At 49.4% G+C, this 16,177-nt stretch overlaps 2 protein-coding genes across 3 annotated transcripts; one reads left to right on the plus strand and one right to left on the minus strand.

Moving 5' to 3' along the window:
- Window positions 1-1,241: 1,241 nt before the first annotated feature.
- Window positions 1,242-7,594, minus strand: Retreg2 (reticulophagy regulator family member 2). Its single transcript, XM_055616384.1, has 9 exons — window positions 7,236-7,594; window positions 6,888-6,994; window positions 5,686-5,716; window positions 5,191-5,326; window positions 4,917-5,001; window positions 4,521-4,664; window positions 4,262-4,356; window positions 3,668-3,803; window positions 1,242-2,706 (listed from the first exon to the last, which is right to left on the minus strand). The coding sequence occupies exons 1-9, from the start codon at window positions 7,499-7,501 to the stop codon at window positions 2,081-2,083; spliced, it is 1,626 nt and encodes a 541-aa protein (XP_055472359.1). The 5' UTR covers window positions 7,502-7,594; the 3' UTR covers window positions 1,242-2,080.
- Window positions 7,595-7,705: 111 nt separating this feature from the next.
- On the plus strand, window positions 7,706-14,444 carry Cnppd1 (cyclin Pas1/PHO80 domain containing 1). Of its 2 annotated transcripts, none has more exons than XM_055616385.1 (9): window positions 7,706-8,298; window positions 8,848-8,935; window positions 9,418-9,526; window positions 10,321-10,402; window positions 10,552-10,672; window positions 10,757-10,885; window positions 12,326-12,387; window positions 12,707-12,824; window positions 13,200-14,444. In XM_055616385.1, exons 2-9 carry the CDS (start codon window positions 8,867-8,869, stop codon window positions 13,734-13,736), a joined length of 1,227 nt encoding a protein of 408 aa, XP_055472360.1. In that variant the 5' UTR covers window positions 7,706-8,298; window positions 8,848-8,866; the 3' UTR covers window positions 13,737-14,444. The 2 variants fall into 2 exon arrangements, with proteins under 2 accessions (XP_055472360.1, XP_055472361.1); XM_055616386.1 differs by lacking the exon at window positions 7,706-8,298 and adding an exon at window positions 8,317-8,667.
- Window positions 14,445-16,177: the final 1,733 nt, after the last annotated feature.

Consider the following 16,177-nt stretch of genomic DNA (forward strand, 5'->3'; position numbering starts at 1 on the left):
TCCACAAAACCAGGATACTAGATTGTTTTCTTAGTTCCTGACTTCTTCCCTTGTGTGTCCATCATTGGAGAGGAGCTTAACTCTTTGCCAGCATCACCCACTGAGTTTGAATCATAGCTGCATTCATTGATCCTTGTGAGAACCTTCAGGAAGTTAAGCTGTGTTTAAAAAGTGGAGTTGAGAGGGCAACTGAGATGGTTCAGAAGTTAAGAGCTGTTCTTCCAAAGGTCCCAAGTTCAATTCCCGGCAACCACATGGTGGCTCTTAACCATCTATAATGAGATCTGGTGTCCTCTTCTGGCCTGCAGGCACACATGCAGGCAGAATACTGTATAAATAATAAATCTTTAAGAAATAAAATAAAAATAAAAAATGAAGTTGATAGCAGTATTTTTATTGTGGTGGGCTTTTGTTTTTTGAGATAGGGTCTTCTCCTGCAGTAGACCAGGCCAGCCTGAAGCTCTCAATCATCCTGCCTCAGCCTCCCAAATGCTAGGATTATAAATGTGAGCTACTATGCTGAGCAATAAGATAATTCATTTTAAAAGTGAGGAAAAGCCCCAAAACATTAGCATATATAAATCACTTAGAATCAGCCAGGTGGTGGTGGTGCACGCCTTTAATCGCAGCACTCTGGAGGCAGAGGAGGGCAAATGTTTGAGTTCTAGGATAGCCAGAGATACACAGGGACCCTGTCTTGAAGAAGAAAAAACAAAAACAAACAAATCAACCGAAACCAAAAAACCCAAAAACAAAACAAAACAAAAAAAGTTAAAACAGTATCAAACACATATTATACGTTAAAAAATGAGATGCCAGTTTAAGTCTCTTGGCCTTTAGCCAGTTTATATAAATATGTACAGTCCTCCAATGCTAGTTAGTGGGCCTTGTACCATTAGGATTAAATTGTTAGCATGTAGGTAGGTGACTTACAGAAACAATACTAAAGGCTTAGGCACATAGTAGGAAACAATTATTATAGCTCCATGTTTCCATTGATTGGGAAGACAAGGCAATTTCCTCCTGCATGTAATTTATTCACACATGCTAAGTATCACTACATAGCATACAACCACGGAAGATGATTGAGGAGTACGTAGGGTTCTCAGGATAATTCCTGCTTCTGGTTTTGTTTTACATCAAGAAAGATAACCAAGAGAGGCATGAGGGGCATTAAGCATGAGGAGGGGGCAAAGTGCACAGTGTAGGAGGCAGCTCACAGTGACACAGGCAGCAGCAGCTCTAGCCAATCGACACTTTATTTTTCCAGTTAACACCTACACAGATGTTGCTACCCACTTTAAGCCCGAGCAGGGAGTCTCAACTGGTCCGGTAGGTTTTGTTCTTCCTCTCTAAGACAGAAGGGAAGCCCCTCACCTCAAAGAGAGCAGGCATGCCCATCAACCCCAGTGCTGGCAAAGTGCTATGGGGGCCTGCAGTCCTGCATCGTGTGGGCTGACTGGGCAAGGGTACAATGCAAGTTCGAGGCCACAGCGGCCTAAGCGCAGCACTACCGGCCTTACACCACTCCAGGTTTATTCCTTCTCAGAAGAGAACCCACCCTAAAACTCGGCCAGTGCCCGTGGGAAAGAGGAGTTGGAAGAGTGGGGATCACGCTGCTAAGGACAGGACACGGCAGGGAAATAAAGCCAAGGGGAGTGTGGGACAGTAGAGAAAATTATAAAGTGCCTGAACTAAACAACCAAGTGGGACATGAGGGCAAAGCAGCACAGGTCCCTGAGGATAGGAAGAAAAAGAAAGGTAGACCACCAGGGCTTTGGACACAGTAGAATGGAAAGAGATGAGGCAGGGAAGCAAGTGCAGGCTATGGAAAGACTTCCCTAGCCCTGATCACATCCACTAACCCAAATGGAAAATTATTTACAAATGTAAAACCAATCCTAGGCACAGGTACTATACCACGTCCCAGGACAGCAGGCAGGCAGGCAGAGAGTAGGCTGGCTTCCATCTGACAGCCAGCGCCTCCACAGTGTCTCTCCCCAGCATGGCAGAGAGAGGAGAAAATGTGACATGCCTAGTCAGGAAGCCCTAGTATGCCTGCAGCTCATTCTGCCATGGCTCATGGCTCAGCCACTGCATTAGCCTCTTGGTCTGACTGTACCAGAGAATGACTGTCTGGCCCCAGAGGAGGAGGAGGCAGAACATCAGGGGGTTTGGGGGGCATCTCTGGTCCTAAGCCCAGCTCTGCATTCAGTTGCTCCAGCTCCCCCTGATCCAGCAACTCAAAGTCCTCAGTGGTGAGTGCCTCTTCCTCCTCAGGGACAGCCAGGGGTTGAGGTGAGTCCTGGGGAAGGGATGGGAGCACAGAAGGGGACAGGAGGGAAACTGGACCACTTTCAGCAAGGCAAAGTGGGGGTGAGAGGGTGCTGGGTGGAGCCATTACATCACCACTCACTGCCTCTGGGCTTAGGGTCTCCACTGGTCCTCCAGGAGAGCATTTCACTCCATCCTGGGGGATTCCTGCCCCATTGAAGTGCGTGTTCACAAAGTGAAGAGGGGATGAGAGCTGAAGCAAGGTTTCCTTGACTGCAGCCTCCTCCTCTTCTGTATCCAGGGCTTGCTTTGAGAGGGCTGGAGGAGCACTTAGCAGGTCTTCAGGAGGGGCCAGCTCTGTCTCTTCTCCCTCCCCCAGGTCTCGGCTCAGAGCCTCTTCTGGCTCACTTGGTAGGCTCTGCTGGTCCAAATCTGTGCAGAGAAGAAAGGGTTAAAAATGGGATGATTTGCCTTTAGTCCCAGCACTCAGGAGGCAGAGGCAGGTGGACTGTTTTGAGTTCAAGGCCTGCCTGGACCACAAAGTGAGTTCAGGACAGTCAGGGCTACACAGAGAAACCCTATCTCAAAAAACAACTGAAAAAAGAGCCGGTTTCTCTGACTAGCCACAAAAGCCAGTAAGTTCATGAAGATAATTTGGGAAGCCAGCCCTGTGGCACATGCCTATTGTAATGCCAGCATTTGGACAGTGGAGACGGGAGCAATCAGGTGTTCAGGTCATTCTCTGCTACAAAGAGAGTTCAAAGCAAGCCTAGACTATCTAAAGACCCTTTCTCTCTCTCTCTCTGGGAGTTTTTTCTTTATTTTTTATTCTTACAAGATAGGGTTTCACTGTGTAGCCCTGGCTGTCCTGGACTCCATTTGTAGATCAGGTTTATCTCAAACTCAGTGATCCATCTGCCTCTGCTTCTCTGAGTGCTGGTATTACAGGCCTGTGCCACCACGCCCGGCTCTATGATCCTTTTTCAAAAGGCAAAGCAGAGTTGAAGAGTTGGTTTAGTGGTTAAGAGCTCTTGCAGAGGACCAGGTTCAATTCCCAGCACCTAAATGGTAGCTCACAACCATCTGTACCTCCAGCTCCAGGAGATCAGATGCCCTCTTCTGACTTTTGCAGGCTCCAGGCATGCATGCGGTGTGCATACACACATGCCATGCCGGCCAATACTCACACATATAAACAGACCTAAAAACAAGAAAAGAACAAACATACCACCAAGCAAAGCAAAGCAACAGGATGGAATAGTGAGCTAAGGTCTTTGGGAGCTTAGGGTAGAATTTGAGAATGTTAGAGGAAGCATTTTTAGAACTCCAAGAACACAGCCAGCAGCAACTATCAGGAAGCAGGAATACCAAGAAGGGAAAAGACTGCTCATACCCTCAGAAACATCTGTCAGCTGTGGGGTGGTAGCCCGAGAAACAGAGAAGCCGCCACTCTCTAGAATAGAGGCCTCCTCATCGGACAGCTCTGAGTCTGTAATAGCCAAGGCCAGTGCTGTTTTCTTCACATCCACCTACAGGAGAACCAGGATGAATCCAACAGGAAGGGATAAGAACACTTTACCCCTTGAGAAGTGGTAGCTCGACAGCAAATGCATTCCCGTCCCATTCTGCCTTTTTGGTTTTCTTGGAGATAGGATCTTATTGGTCCAGGTTGGTCTCAAACCCATAAAATGAAAACCAGGTTCCTTTTCTATGTTTTGTTGTTGTTGTTTTGTTTTTTTAGACAAAATTTCTCTGTGTATCCCTGGCTGTCCTGGAACTCCATCTGTAGACCAGGCTGGCCTTGAACTCAGAGATTCACCTCCTTCTGCCTCCTGAGTGGGATTAAAGGTATACACCACCACCACACCAGACTGGTGTTGCACTCTTGGTCCTTCTTCCACCTCTCAAATGGGATTACAGGTGTGCATCATAATACCCAGCTTCCCTTTAGCCTTCTATTTGACATCCCATCTTCCCTGGACCTCACCACTGGAGAGAAGCCAGCCAACTCTGCCTCACTTTCACTCTCTGTTTCAGCCAGTGGCTCGTCACCTCCTGGGGGTGCATTCTTCCCTTGCCGCTCTAGAGAAGGGCAAAAAGGCAATGATGAGCAGAGACAATGGTGGGGACTGTTATAGCCAAGGATCTAGAAATGATTTAAGTTCCAGGACACATCGTGAGCCCTAAACTGCAGGCTCCCCCAACCGCCATGCCTTTCACTGTCCTGGGTTAAGAGAATCCCTTACTCCTCTTGTCATGTTTGTGGTGAAGGGCATCAGCTTCTGCTTTCATGCTGTAGTCCAGCTGCATGAGCAAGGGCTCCAGGCGAGTATACATCCTCTGGATCAGTTCATGATAAACCACCAGCGGCCACAGGAGGATACTCAGCACTAGGGGTTGGAAAGTCCACTCAGATCTCAGGAGGCTACTTTCCCTAGAGCCTTCATTCAAATGTCCCCTGAACAGGTAGGTCCAAATAGAGATGAGATCCTTTCCCAAGACAGTGATATCCACTTCCCCCATCTACTATTCTCCTCCCCAGATGGGTAACTGACAAAGAAAATGCAGTCTTTCCTTTGGGTCAATCCAGGGAAAGAAGAACAGAAAAGGCTTTGGAAACAACAGGGATGGCCTCCACTCACAGACAATGTAGGAAATCATAATTCCTGGAACATAGTGTCCCAACACAGCTAGCACAGCACAGCCAGAACAGACCCGAGCACAGAACTGCAGAGAAGAGCACAGGATCTATGAAAACACTGGGCTTAGACTATGTGCCCAGTCACCTGGGGAAGACACTACTATTCATCTGGCGTAAGGACGGGAACCAGGACAGAAAATCTATAATAGACACTGCTCACACCACTCCTCTCCCATCCCCTCTGGCTCCAGGAACTGTTACCGGAGGAGGTTTACCTGAGCTGGGTTCTGCCTCTTGTACTGCAACAGCTCTTGCAGGTGAATCTGGAAGGTGAGCCAGCTCTCAGCCAGGTATCTGCACAACTCGGGCACACTCAGCAGGTGCGGCTGGGCGCCTGACCCCGCACCCTCACTGGGAAGACATGACATGACCCTTGGAAGCCTCAGAAACCAGCTTTCTAAGGCACTCAAATCACTTTGAGATTGCTGATGAGATCTTCAAGCTGGAGATAAGGAAAACCCCACCTCCCCCAAAGGAGGTCATCCTAGTCCTGGGAAGCCAATTTCCAGGGTACTCAACCCTGTACCCCCACAAGAGAAGGCACACAGCATCTACATACAAAGAAGCCTAGGGCCAAGCACTTTTGCCTGCTGTAAGTCTTTCACTATAGTAGGGCCCATGTCCACAGACGCCACAGAGCTGCTCCCCTTTGAGCTGAACAGGCAAGGAGACCACATTTAGGCCTCTTCTTGAAAAGGAGCTTCACTCACCTCTCAGAGTGTGGTTCCTCAGGGGGTGGTGCTGTGGAGAAAAAAGGAGGGTAAATTAAGAGTGCAAGGGGCACTGAGATTCTAAATCAGAAAGAGCCGCTTCTCTTTGGCATTCTTGGTCTCAAAAATTTTCAGTGATCCCCTTGTCTCTCACAGGCACAAAGTGAGAACACTACAGGAGGCCCAGAGCATTTCCTTCCTACACCAACAACATGCTGTTTCTGTTCCTGTCTTTCTTTTTTGCAGTATTGGGAATTGAGCCTGGGGTAAATGCTAGGCAAGTGCTGTACCACTGAGCTGCATCCCCAATCTTCTTCTTGAGACAGGCAGGCCTATGCACCCTCCCCACCTGAGCCTCTCAAGTGGCTTGAACAGGAGGCCAATGCTAGCAGTCTTTAGACTTTACCTTTATCAAACATAGGAGCCCATACTTCATTCTTTTGTGTCTCAAGTAATTCATACACAGCCAGATACACAGTAGCTCCAAGATACATATTAAGTGAGTATAGAAGAGCAGGAAAAAAAGTGACAATCCTATCATGTTCTATGTAGACACCCATTTAACCATCATGTCCTGTGAAGTCTGCAACTCTCTTGTTTGTTTTGTTTTTTGACAAAGTTTCTCTATGTAGCCTAGGTTGTTTTGGAACTCATTCTGTAGGAACAGGCCGGCCTAGAACAGAAATTCACCTGCTCTGCCTCCCCAGTGCTGGAATTAAAGGCCTGTGTCACCACATCCAGTACTTTTTGCAATTCTTTACAAGGCCATACACCTGGCAAAGGGAAGAGTAGGGAATGGAACTCAGGTGCTTTGGCTACAAACTCCACAATCTTTCATTTTAATTATTTAGTTTTTGAGACATTGTCTCACAATGTAGCTCTTGCTGGCCTGAAATTCCCTAATCGAGCAAACTAGCCTAGAACTCCCAGAGATCCCCTTGCTTTTGTCTCAGCAGTGCTGGGATTAAAGGCTTGCGCCACCACACCAAGCTCTAAACGCTGCAGTTTATACTACTAAACTCACAAGGCCGTTAATTTTGGGCAAGTGACCATTCTCATTTCAGGCAATTTCTTTTTTTAAAAAAAAGAAAAAACAAAAACAAAAAAGATGGAGGGGCGTGGAGCTTGCCTAGAAGGCAAATGGCACTGTTGTGCTGCACAAGCCAGGTGCACAACAGTGCATGTGGGGTGAAGAAACTCACCTGAAACGTCGGGGAGAAAGCGAGGATGCCAGAGGTCCAGCAAAAAATAGGTCAAAAGTGAGATGCTGAGCAGGAAAATGGGCCGGAGGGACGATGAAGACAACAACCTTAGGGAGACAGGTATCTCAGCCGGGAGTAAGTGGCTCCCAAACCCGTCGAAAATGACAGAAAGACCCACTGACTGGGAGATGGTCCTCTAAGCCGTCACCAGGAGACCAAGAAACGGGGCAACCTGGTGATGATGGATCACCGCCCCAGCTGACAGCCCTGGAAGGGAGGGTGCACCCGGTCCTCCCGCCCCCGCTCTCCCGCGCAGCCCGGCCCCGCCCCCTCCTCCGCGGCCGTTACCAGAAGAGGCCGTTGAGTGTGGCCGCCGTGACCAGGCTGTGCAGCGGCTTCTCCCATACCAGCAGTCTCTGTGCGGCCGCCAGCACCGCCTCCCAGCCGCGGAGCCGCAGCCACAGGGACGTGGCCAGGCGTCCCACTGCCTCAGCCGTGGCCGCCTCCTCCTCCGCGTCGCCGGTGGCCTCACCCATGCCGAGGCCCAGCCCCAGGCCCAGGCCCAGCCCCGAGGCGCCACCCGCACCGGTGTTACCGCCACCGCTGCTCGCCATCACCGTGCCGCAGCCGCTGCCCGAGCCCGCGAGGAGCCAGGGCAGCGCGGCCGCCGCCGGGGGCGCGTCAGGCGGAAGGGGGCGCACGCCCAGGAGAGCAGAACCTGCGGGCAAGGTCACGTGATGCGGCGCCGTCACGTGACGTGGCCAAACAGCCCGGATGGGAGGCCCGCGCGTGCGCACTGGCGGCTGCCGCGATCCCGAATCCACGCAAGGTGGTTGCTCCCGGCTTGCTGGAGCGGTGATCCGGGGCAGGCGTCGAGGCTGCGCAGCCTGCGGTCTTCCCCCCCGTACTGTCTAGGCGGCTGGGGGATTCGCTGGCGACCCGTATCTCCTGTGAGGCCACGCCTGGAGGGAGCGGGCCTCCAGGCTCCCAGGATCTTGGCTAGGACGTGCTTCGGATCGGGAAGGGCGGCGGCATCCCCATTACTCAACCCCCGTCGTCTCCTGTCTCCTCCCCTCTCCCCTCAGCGGATAAACAAACACCGGCGCGTGACTTTTAATAACTTAAAAGCAGCTTCACCAACATAGAAAAGTTGCTTCTTCCTTCCCCGAGCGTCGGCGCTCCTCCCCAAATCTTCCGGCGGCAAACTGGGTGGAAGGCGTGTTTAAAAATAAAACGTTTACGTGCTGTTTACTTTTGGGAGCCTAGTTAACATCGTGCTTTGGGGCTTCACATCTTCTGAGCTCATTTAATTACAAAATACAGTATGTATTCCAGTTTTAGAATTTCAAGTTCTTAAGGGGCGTGAAGGTTCAACAGATTCCCTCCCACCTTTTCCACAGTTCTCCCACAGGTAAGTTTCTTGTTCATCTTTTCGTGTAAGCATTGCTAATTAAGTGCATCTTCCCTACTAAAATCCGGGAAACAACTCGCCGCGTTGCCTCTCGTGTTGATCTGGTTAATAGCTGCACCACAAAGTCTGGCCACCTTGTTCACCCTTGGTTCGTCACGGTTCCCCGGGAACCGTATCCAAAATCAGAGCCGGGTGCTTGGGAAGGTTCCCAAGACCCAGAGCTCTCAGTTGTAGGTTGGGCCGGGCGGGTGGCACTTCCTGCCCGTAGCGCTGAGTCGTCGGCGACACGCCCGCAGCTTGTAAACTCCAGGCAGACGCGGCACGGGCACAGATCACTTCTGGCCCTCGTACCTCTTACACCACCGCCTGGTGAGCGTCGCGAGAGTCGGGCGCCGGGAGGCCCAGTCACACGCGGAACAGGAAGAGGCGTCCTACGGCTGCCGGCTAGAGGGGAGGAGGCCCCTCGGGAGAGGCGGGCTGTTGGGCCAACGGGTGAGGACCTCTCCGCCAGTCACTTACAATTCCATCCCTTCCCCTCCACCTTCGCAGGGTGGCGGCTGACGGCGCGATGGACCTGGCTGGGCTCCTCCTGGACGAAGAAGGCACCTTCTCCCTCACTGGCTTCCAGGACTTCACGGTGAGAGCACAGTCTGCCAGTCTTACGCCTCCCGAGGTTGGGAGTACGGACTCCGGGGCTTTCCCCTCCGGATCCCAGCGGAATGGGAGATCTCTTACTTACCATGCCGGGGATTGGGCGGCTGTTCTGAGCAATGCCTACTAGAGGTTCGGGCCGCTTGGGCCTGGAGGCAAAGCCTCGGGTTATAGGAGGGGAACTACTAGTGATTAGACTGGGGTCCCTCTCGTTTCTAGTTTTCTGGTCTTCTCCTGGAAGCCCTCAGTGACGGCAGGGTAATCACAGGATAATGTCTTTCTCCCCCTGTGGACAGCTCTAGTCTGACATTAGCCCTGGGAACTCGGGGCTAGATGGATTTAGCCCCAGTGGCAGTGGCAGCAAAGCCAGCTTGCTACCCTCTACAGCTTTCCAGTCCCTACCTACCCAGGACTTCCACCAAACCCTTCCCTGCCCTTCACCCTCCATTACTCCTGGCCCTGTTTCAGTTCCTTCCAGGACACCAGAAACTGAGCGCTCGAATCAGAAGGCGACTCTATTATGGCTGGGATTTGGAGACAGACTGCAGCCTGGAGGAGCTCTCCAGCCCTGTGGCAGGTTAGGCTGTGAGTGTGTGTGTGAGAGAGAGAGAGACTGGGCAAGTGAGAGCCTTGAGGACTGGATTGTTAGTAGTCAACAAATGCCTGGAGGTTAGCCCTCTGTACTGCACTGTGTCTCATCATAGCTTACTCGGTTGGTACTTGGTTTGACAATGCAGGCCATGTTTCACATTCTGTTAGCCCACATGAGTAAAAACAGCTCATAAATCGCAGTCACTTATTTTTAGGGCCTGTGTATGCTAGGCAAGCATTCTATCCCAGAGCTATATTTCAAGTCCTGCTGCCCTTTTTAATGTATAGGTCAGAAATTTAGTTTATAAGTATATTTGTTGTATGTTGCTCAAGCAGACAAGGCACACTTACTTCTCAGATGAACATCAGTGAAAGATAAACATGAGTGACTCAACAGAGGAAGAAGCTTTCCTGCTGGAAATAGCTGAGACCCAAGCTTAGAATGGGTTTTTATCTACTTAGAATTGGGGTGGAAGTATGGTGAGGAAATCAAGGGCTGAAGAGTTGAGGCAGTGTCTTATTACATAGATCTGACCAGCCCGGAACTCACTGTATAGATCAAGCTGGCCTCCACCTTGTAGTAATTCTCCTGCCTCCATTTCTTGAGTTTGGGATTTCAGGCATGTTTCATCTTGCCTTTCCCAGCTTAGGAGAATTTGGTTTCTGGTTTTCTGTGACTGTCATGTGCCCAGGACCTACAGACCGAGCTCTTCCCTGACAGTGGTGCGGACTGGTGTGTATGTTGGGGGTTGTTTATTCAGCTCCCCTGTCTCCTTGCAGACATTACTGTGGAACTCCTTCAGAAGGCAGCACCCAGTCCTATTCGCCGACTCCAGAAGAAATACGTAGCCCATGTGTCCCGGTGAGCCTGGGATTGCGGGGGTAGATGAGAGTGGGTGTGTAGGATGTTACTATTCTAAAGACAAAGTGTAAAGACAAAGATGAGCATCTTGAGAATTTCAAGGGCTGAAGGCCCCTTGGGTTTAATTACTGATCCTTTCCACTTCCCAGAGAGGCTTGTATTTCCCCTTGTGCTATGATGTTAGCGCTGGTGTACATTGAGCGGCTTCGGCACCGAAACCCAGATTACCTGCAACATGTGTCATCTTCTGATTTGTTTCTGATCTCCATGGTGAGGTTCCCCCTCCCTTTACTTCCCTGGGGAGCCAGGCACCAGGTGTGGGCTCTGCTGATGCCACCTCTGGCTTCTCTGCAGATGGTGGCTAGTAAATACCTTTATGATGAAGGGGAGGAAGAGGAGGTCTTCAATGATGAATGGGGAGCTGCTGGGGGAGTTGCCGTGCCCACTCTCAATGCCTTGGAGAGGGGCTTTCTGAGTGCCATGGTGAGTGATGCTTCTCCCATCTATCATTTATTTTTTTATTTATTTTTGGGTTTTTTTGTTTTGTTTATTCTGTTTTGTTTTGAGACAGGGTTTCTCTGTGTAGCCCTGGCTGTCCTGAAACTCTCTCTGTAGACCAGGCTTGCCTTGAACTCAGAGATCCACCTGCCTGTGCCTCCTGAGGACTGGGATTAGAGGTGTGTGCAGCCTCTGCCACCACCACTACCACCACCCAGCTTCTCATCTATCTTTATGTTCCTTCCTTCTTTGCTCACTCTCAGCTTTCTGTTGTTGTCTTTAGCTCTTTTTATGCATTCATGCATGGCTTTATGCAGGCTTAGACCACATAACCTTGAGTGTTGTTCCTGAGGACCTGTCTACCTTGCTTTTTGAAATAGGGTCTCTTGTTTGACCTGGCAGTCACGGATTAGGTTAGGCTGCCTGGAAAACCAGCAAGTCTCAGGGGTCTGTCTTGTCTTTGGCTTGTTTGTTTTGAGATTATAAGTACATGCTATATATCATGTCCACTTCTTTTATATGGGTTCTTGAGATCGAATGCTTGCATACATGGACTGAACTATTGACAACCTCAGTTGTTTTTTTTTTTTTTTTCCTTCTTTCTGCCAGGTGTGGTTGTACGTCTTTAATCCCTGTCAGATTTCTGTGAGTTTGAAGCGAACATGGTCCATTTCAGGACAATCAGGGCTACATAGTCAGACCCTGTCTTTTAATGAATAAACTTTAAATCAGGCTGTCCTAGAACTCACTGTGTAGACCAGGCTGCTCTTAACCTTGTGATGAGCCTCCTTTTGCTTCTTCTGCTTCTACCTGCTTTTGCTGATTGTAGGTGTACTTACTGCACTGGGCTTTGTATGTCTGACTTGTTTGTGTCTTTTTGGTAGGGTCTTCCTTTCCTGTCCTTTCAGGACTAGTCTAGAGGTTCCTGGAGCAGTGAGTCTAAAAGTAGAGGATATTTCCCTCTTGAAGGACACACTCTGAGGCAGAACCTGCAGTGTTGGCTTCCGAATATTTGCTTTTAAACTTTTCCTGCCTTAGATTTTGAGCTCTGTATGGGCAATGATCATTCTTAGATTTCTTTTCTCCCCTTGTACTTAATAGAGGAGATAATTCAAGGTCAGGTAGGTGGTGATTACATGACACAGTATATGCAAGCTCTTCAGATAGCGGCTGGCACATCTACTCAGCTGATGGTGGAACTGCTCTGATCAGGTCTCTGGCTTGCAGCTGAGCTTAGTGTGTCTTCTTCCCTGTTCTTACTTATTTAGGGTTTGTTGAGATAGTCTTATATTATAGCCCAGGCTGGCCTAGAACTCACTATGTAGCCCAGGCTGGCCTGTAACTTAGAGCAACACAATTGTTCAGCTTTCCAAGAACTGCGATCATAGTAATGAACTATCATGCCTGTCTTCTTCTTGCACATAGGATTGGCGTCTCTACACTGATCCTAGGGAGATCTTTGAGGTGCTGAGTTGGCTGGAGAGCTGGTGAGTCCCAGGAATTGGTAAGAGGGGTTTGAGGCATTTGGAGACGTAGGCCAGTGCCATAGGAACTACAGATGAGATCTCTGTAAATGGCAAAAAGGATTGCTCAAAGCGCTCATCTGGTAACTCTTCTGCCCTCCTTTGGTGGTGGGAGCAGCTTATGTACAGTTTAGGTCTTGGTCTCACCTTCTGGGTCAGTGGGTAGCTAGGGATCTGTGCATTTAACTAACTCCTTAGTGACTTCTCATGGGTCCTGAAAGGTATAAAGGTACCCTTGGGCTAGCTGCAGGAGAGTTTCTAACCCCTGGTTTCTTCCTACCAGTGTGGCTGAGCAGCAAGGACGACGGCGGGGCTGGTATACCTACACAGACCTGTGTGTGCTGCTGGAGCAGCCGGTGTGGCAGCTCTCTCTGGGCTCCCTCTGCCAGCAGCTGGTAAAGGTGAGGAAGGGTTACAGAGGGGAAGGGCTTGAGTAGGCTTGGATAAGCACATGTGAGTGTTGAGAAGCAAATTCTGAGCCAGGCACCTGTAATCCACACTCAGGAAGGCAGAGGCAAACGGATCTCTGAGTTCAAGGCCAGCCTGGTCTACAAAGGAGTCCAGGACAGCCAAAGCTACACAGAGAAACCCTGTCTTGAAAAACAAAAAGAAAGAGAGAGAAAGAAAGAAAATCCTGAAAGGCTCAGAAGAAGTTTGAGAGTAGCTGGGAGAGTGGGGGAGGCAGAGGGAGCTACAGAGAGCTTCAGCTTGAGAGACTGGGTGTGGGAAAAGTTAAAGGCAGTCAACAGCCTACTGTCTTATCTTCTCTCCTGCAGCTGTCCTGCCTGTTAGCTGTGGCATATGTGAGCAGTGTGGCCCTAGCTGTGGCATCCGTGGCTGTAATACACCAGTCTTTGGGGCTGTCCTGCAGCCCCTCACCAGGTCCTCCTGACCTCAAAGTGGTCTCCAAGAACCTCTTTCAGCCCTGCGTACCATCCCCTGTGCCACAGTGCCTGCCTAATGTCTCTAGCTGCCTGGAAGGCAACATAGAGTTGTCTTCACCCTGGGGCAGTCTTCTGGCCCCGTTGACACGCCCTCTGACACCTCCTCCAGACCTTCCTGCTCCATCTACTTTTTTTCACAAATGTCCCTTTTGTCAGAAGTTCCAGAGGAGCTCCCCAAACTGCCGCGTCTGCCACCAGCCTAACCACACGGTGTCTACTGGTCCTTCTCGACCCTTTTACCATACTTATGGTGTGGCCCCACCCTGGCTGTGGAGTCCAGTGGTCCCTCCATTCCTTCAACCCCAGCAGTGTTCTCTTTTTAGTGTCATGGAGCTGGCCCGACTCAAGTCTTTCATTTTCCCTGGTTAGATAGGGTTGGAGGAGTGCATTAAGAGGGCATGGGAGGTCCCTGAGAACCTGGAAGAAGAAAACTTGGATTTAGATGTTTGCTACCTCTCTGGGTTCTTAGCTAGTCCCCTGTCCTCCTGGGTAGGAACCTAAGGGGTTATGGGTCAGGACAAGGTCATTCACTCCCTTAGACCTCAGAAGCTGGCTAGTAGGCCAGGGCACCAATGGTGCCTGGGACAGGTTCAGCTCAGTGACCAGGGGTGTGTCACAGATGACAGAGAAGCCCCTATCTGTCTGCCTTCCCAAGCCTGGGCAGGTAGATTTTTTGCTTTGAAATTTCCAAAGATGGAAAGATAAAGGTGGGAGGTGAGGGAAGTGGATGAGGAGACGAAAGAAGCACTGATGTGGTTCTATGTGATGTCTCTGAGTCAGGAAAACCAGGGACAGATGGTACCAAGATGGAAGTTGCTGAGGGAGGGAAGGCTTCCTGAGGCTGGAAGCTTGCCACACTCATCCTGTGGATGTAGTTGTCACAGCCAAGGATTGCTGCTGGGGCCTTCAACCTTGTCCTTTTTGTCTTCCAACTTTAGCGTCCTGCTCTACGGCTTCCTACTCTACTGGTTTCTTTCTAGGTGTTCTCTTCACAGGCCTTTCTGGGCACCACTGCTTTGTATCTGGGTTTTTCATGCTTTTGTAGAACTGAAGTTTCAATAAACGGTTTCTGTTGCATGGCCTCGCCTTTTCCTTCTGCATTGTCCCTGAGGATCTTCCTTCCCTCATCTACCTCCCAAGTGAGATGCATGATCCTGTCAATGCATAAGCGTTTTCTCTGAGCTGTTTTAGACACTCTGTTAGGTTGGTTACTGGCTCCTGTTTTGAGCTTCCCTGCATCCCTGCTGCTGCTACCTTGGAGGCCCTGAAATTGCTGGATGTGGTGTGCCACAGGCTACAAGTGGTGACTCTTCCAGGCCTGGGAAAGCCTTGTCTGTTGTTTCATATCCTGGGTGGGTACCAGCCTTGTGGATCCTTATGGCTTTGAAACACATACTTAATTGAGCTCCTAGAAGGCAAGCCCTGCTGACCTCTTCACCAGAGTGACTTATGGAAGTAGCTGCTGTTGAAGAACCAGAGCTGGGTCGTCAATGGAAGAACAGTCTATGGTGTTCTGGTCTGCTAGTTGACGGCTGAAGATCATTTAGGGAGTGTGGTGGCTAGGAGTAAAGGTCTGTGGGCTGGTGGGTGCAGCTGCCCTCTAGGGTCATTGTGGAAATGTACTGATCTTTTGTTACAATCTTTGGGAATGCTACTGGCATTTATTCAGCTTGAGTGGAATGCCAGATATCCTAAAGGGTATAAAACCTCCTTTACTATGAACAGTTCTCAAGACATTATCTTCATGCATATGAACATCCTGTTTCATCTGAGCCTGGAGTTGCCTGCTTTTGGAAATGGCCTCGCTAAGTCCAGGCTGATCTGGAACTTACTATCCACTAACATCTGCCTTCAGAGTGATGGGATACAGACATGTGCCACCACCCCTAGCCAATCAAGTTATTTTTTTAAAGTGCAAACATGAAACATTTTTGTGCATTTTGAAAAAAACAAAAAACCTGCAGCCTTAACCCTACACAAAGGCAACTAAGGAATGCTTAGAGTGGGAGTAATAATAGTTTTCCCCAGAGAATAGCATACCAACTGGTTATCCAACAGCAAATGATCAGCTCTGAAGACATATGAATTACCATACAGATTGGCAGGTTATACTTAGGAATATGTTTCTATGTAAGAACAATGAAAAGGGACCGTGAATTTGAAAGATGATATGGAGGGGCATATGAGAGGGTGTCAAGGGAAGGGAGAAATAATGTAATATTCTCAAAAATAAAAAATTGAACTCCATTTCCTGGGAATTATACTACCATGTAAAGTAAATGTATACTTCATTCAATGTTTTAACAAAAATTTGCTCACTGCTCTAGAACACTAGGGTCACCAGTGTCAGTATTGTTTATGACAATTACTGAATTACCAGTCAAGCATTATTATCAGCTGACAGTGTAGCTGTCACATCCACGGTGATCCTGTTTATGGGTGTGGGCCGCAGACTGTTGCATTGTCTTCTGGTTTACTTGTGCCCAAGCTTTCCCATTTTAAAACACAGGTTACTCTGACTATTGCTTCACAGTGAACGCATTATACGTAATGGTCACTGTCATACAGGAGGTGGGCATTTTACGTAGGAATTTTGTTTTGAACTGATCCAAGGCATGTCTTGTTTGGTTGAGGAATGTGTATGTATGTAACCGAGATGATGCTGAATGCTGATGAAGTTTGCAAAATTTCTTGAGGCTATTTTGATAGCTCTCCCCTTACGGGGATTTCCAGAGCCTGGTCTGTAAGCAGGGGATATGGATGAAAATTCTTGAGGGAGGGAGGAAAGGAGGGGTCCAGAACTCAACTGC

The sequence above is a fragment of the Psammomys obesus genome, unplaced genomic scaffold (assembly GCF_907164565.1).
Source record: "Psammomys obesus unplaced genomic scaffold, mPsaObe1.curated_primary_1811, whole genome shotgun sequence".
Lineage (NCBI taxonomy): Eukaryota > Metazoa > Chordata > Mammalia > Rodentia > Muridae > Psammomys > Psammomys obesus.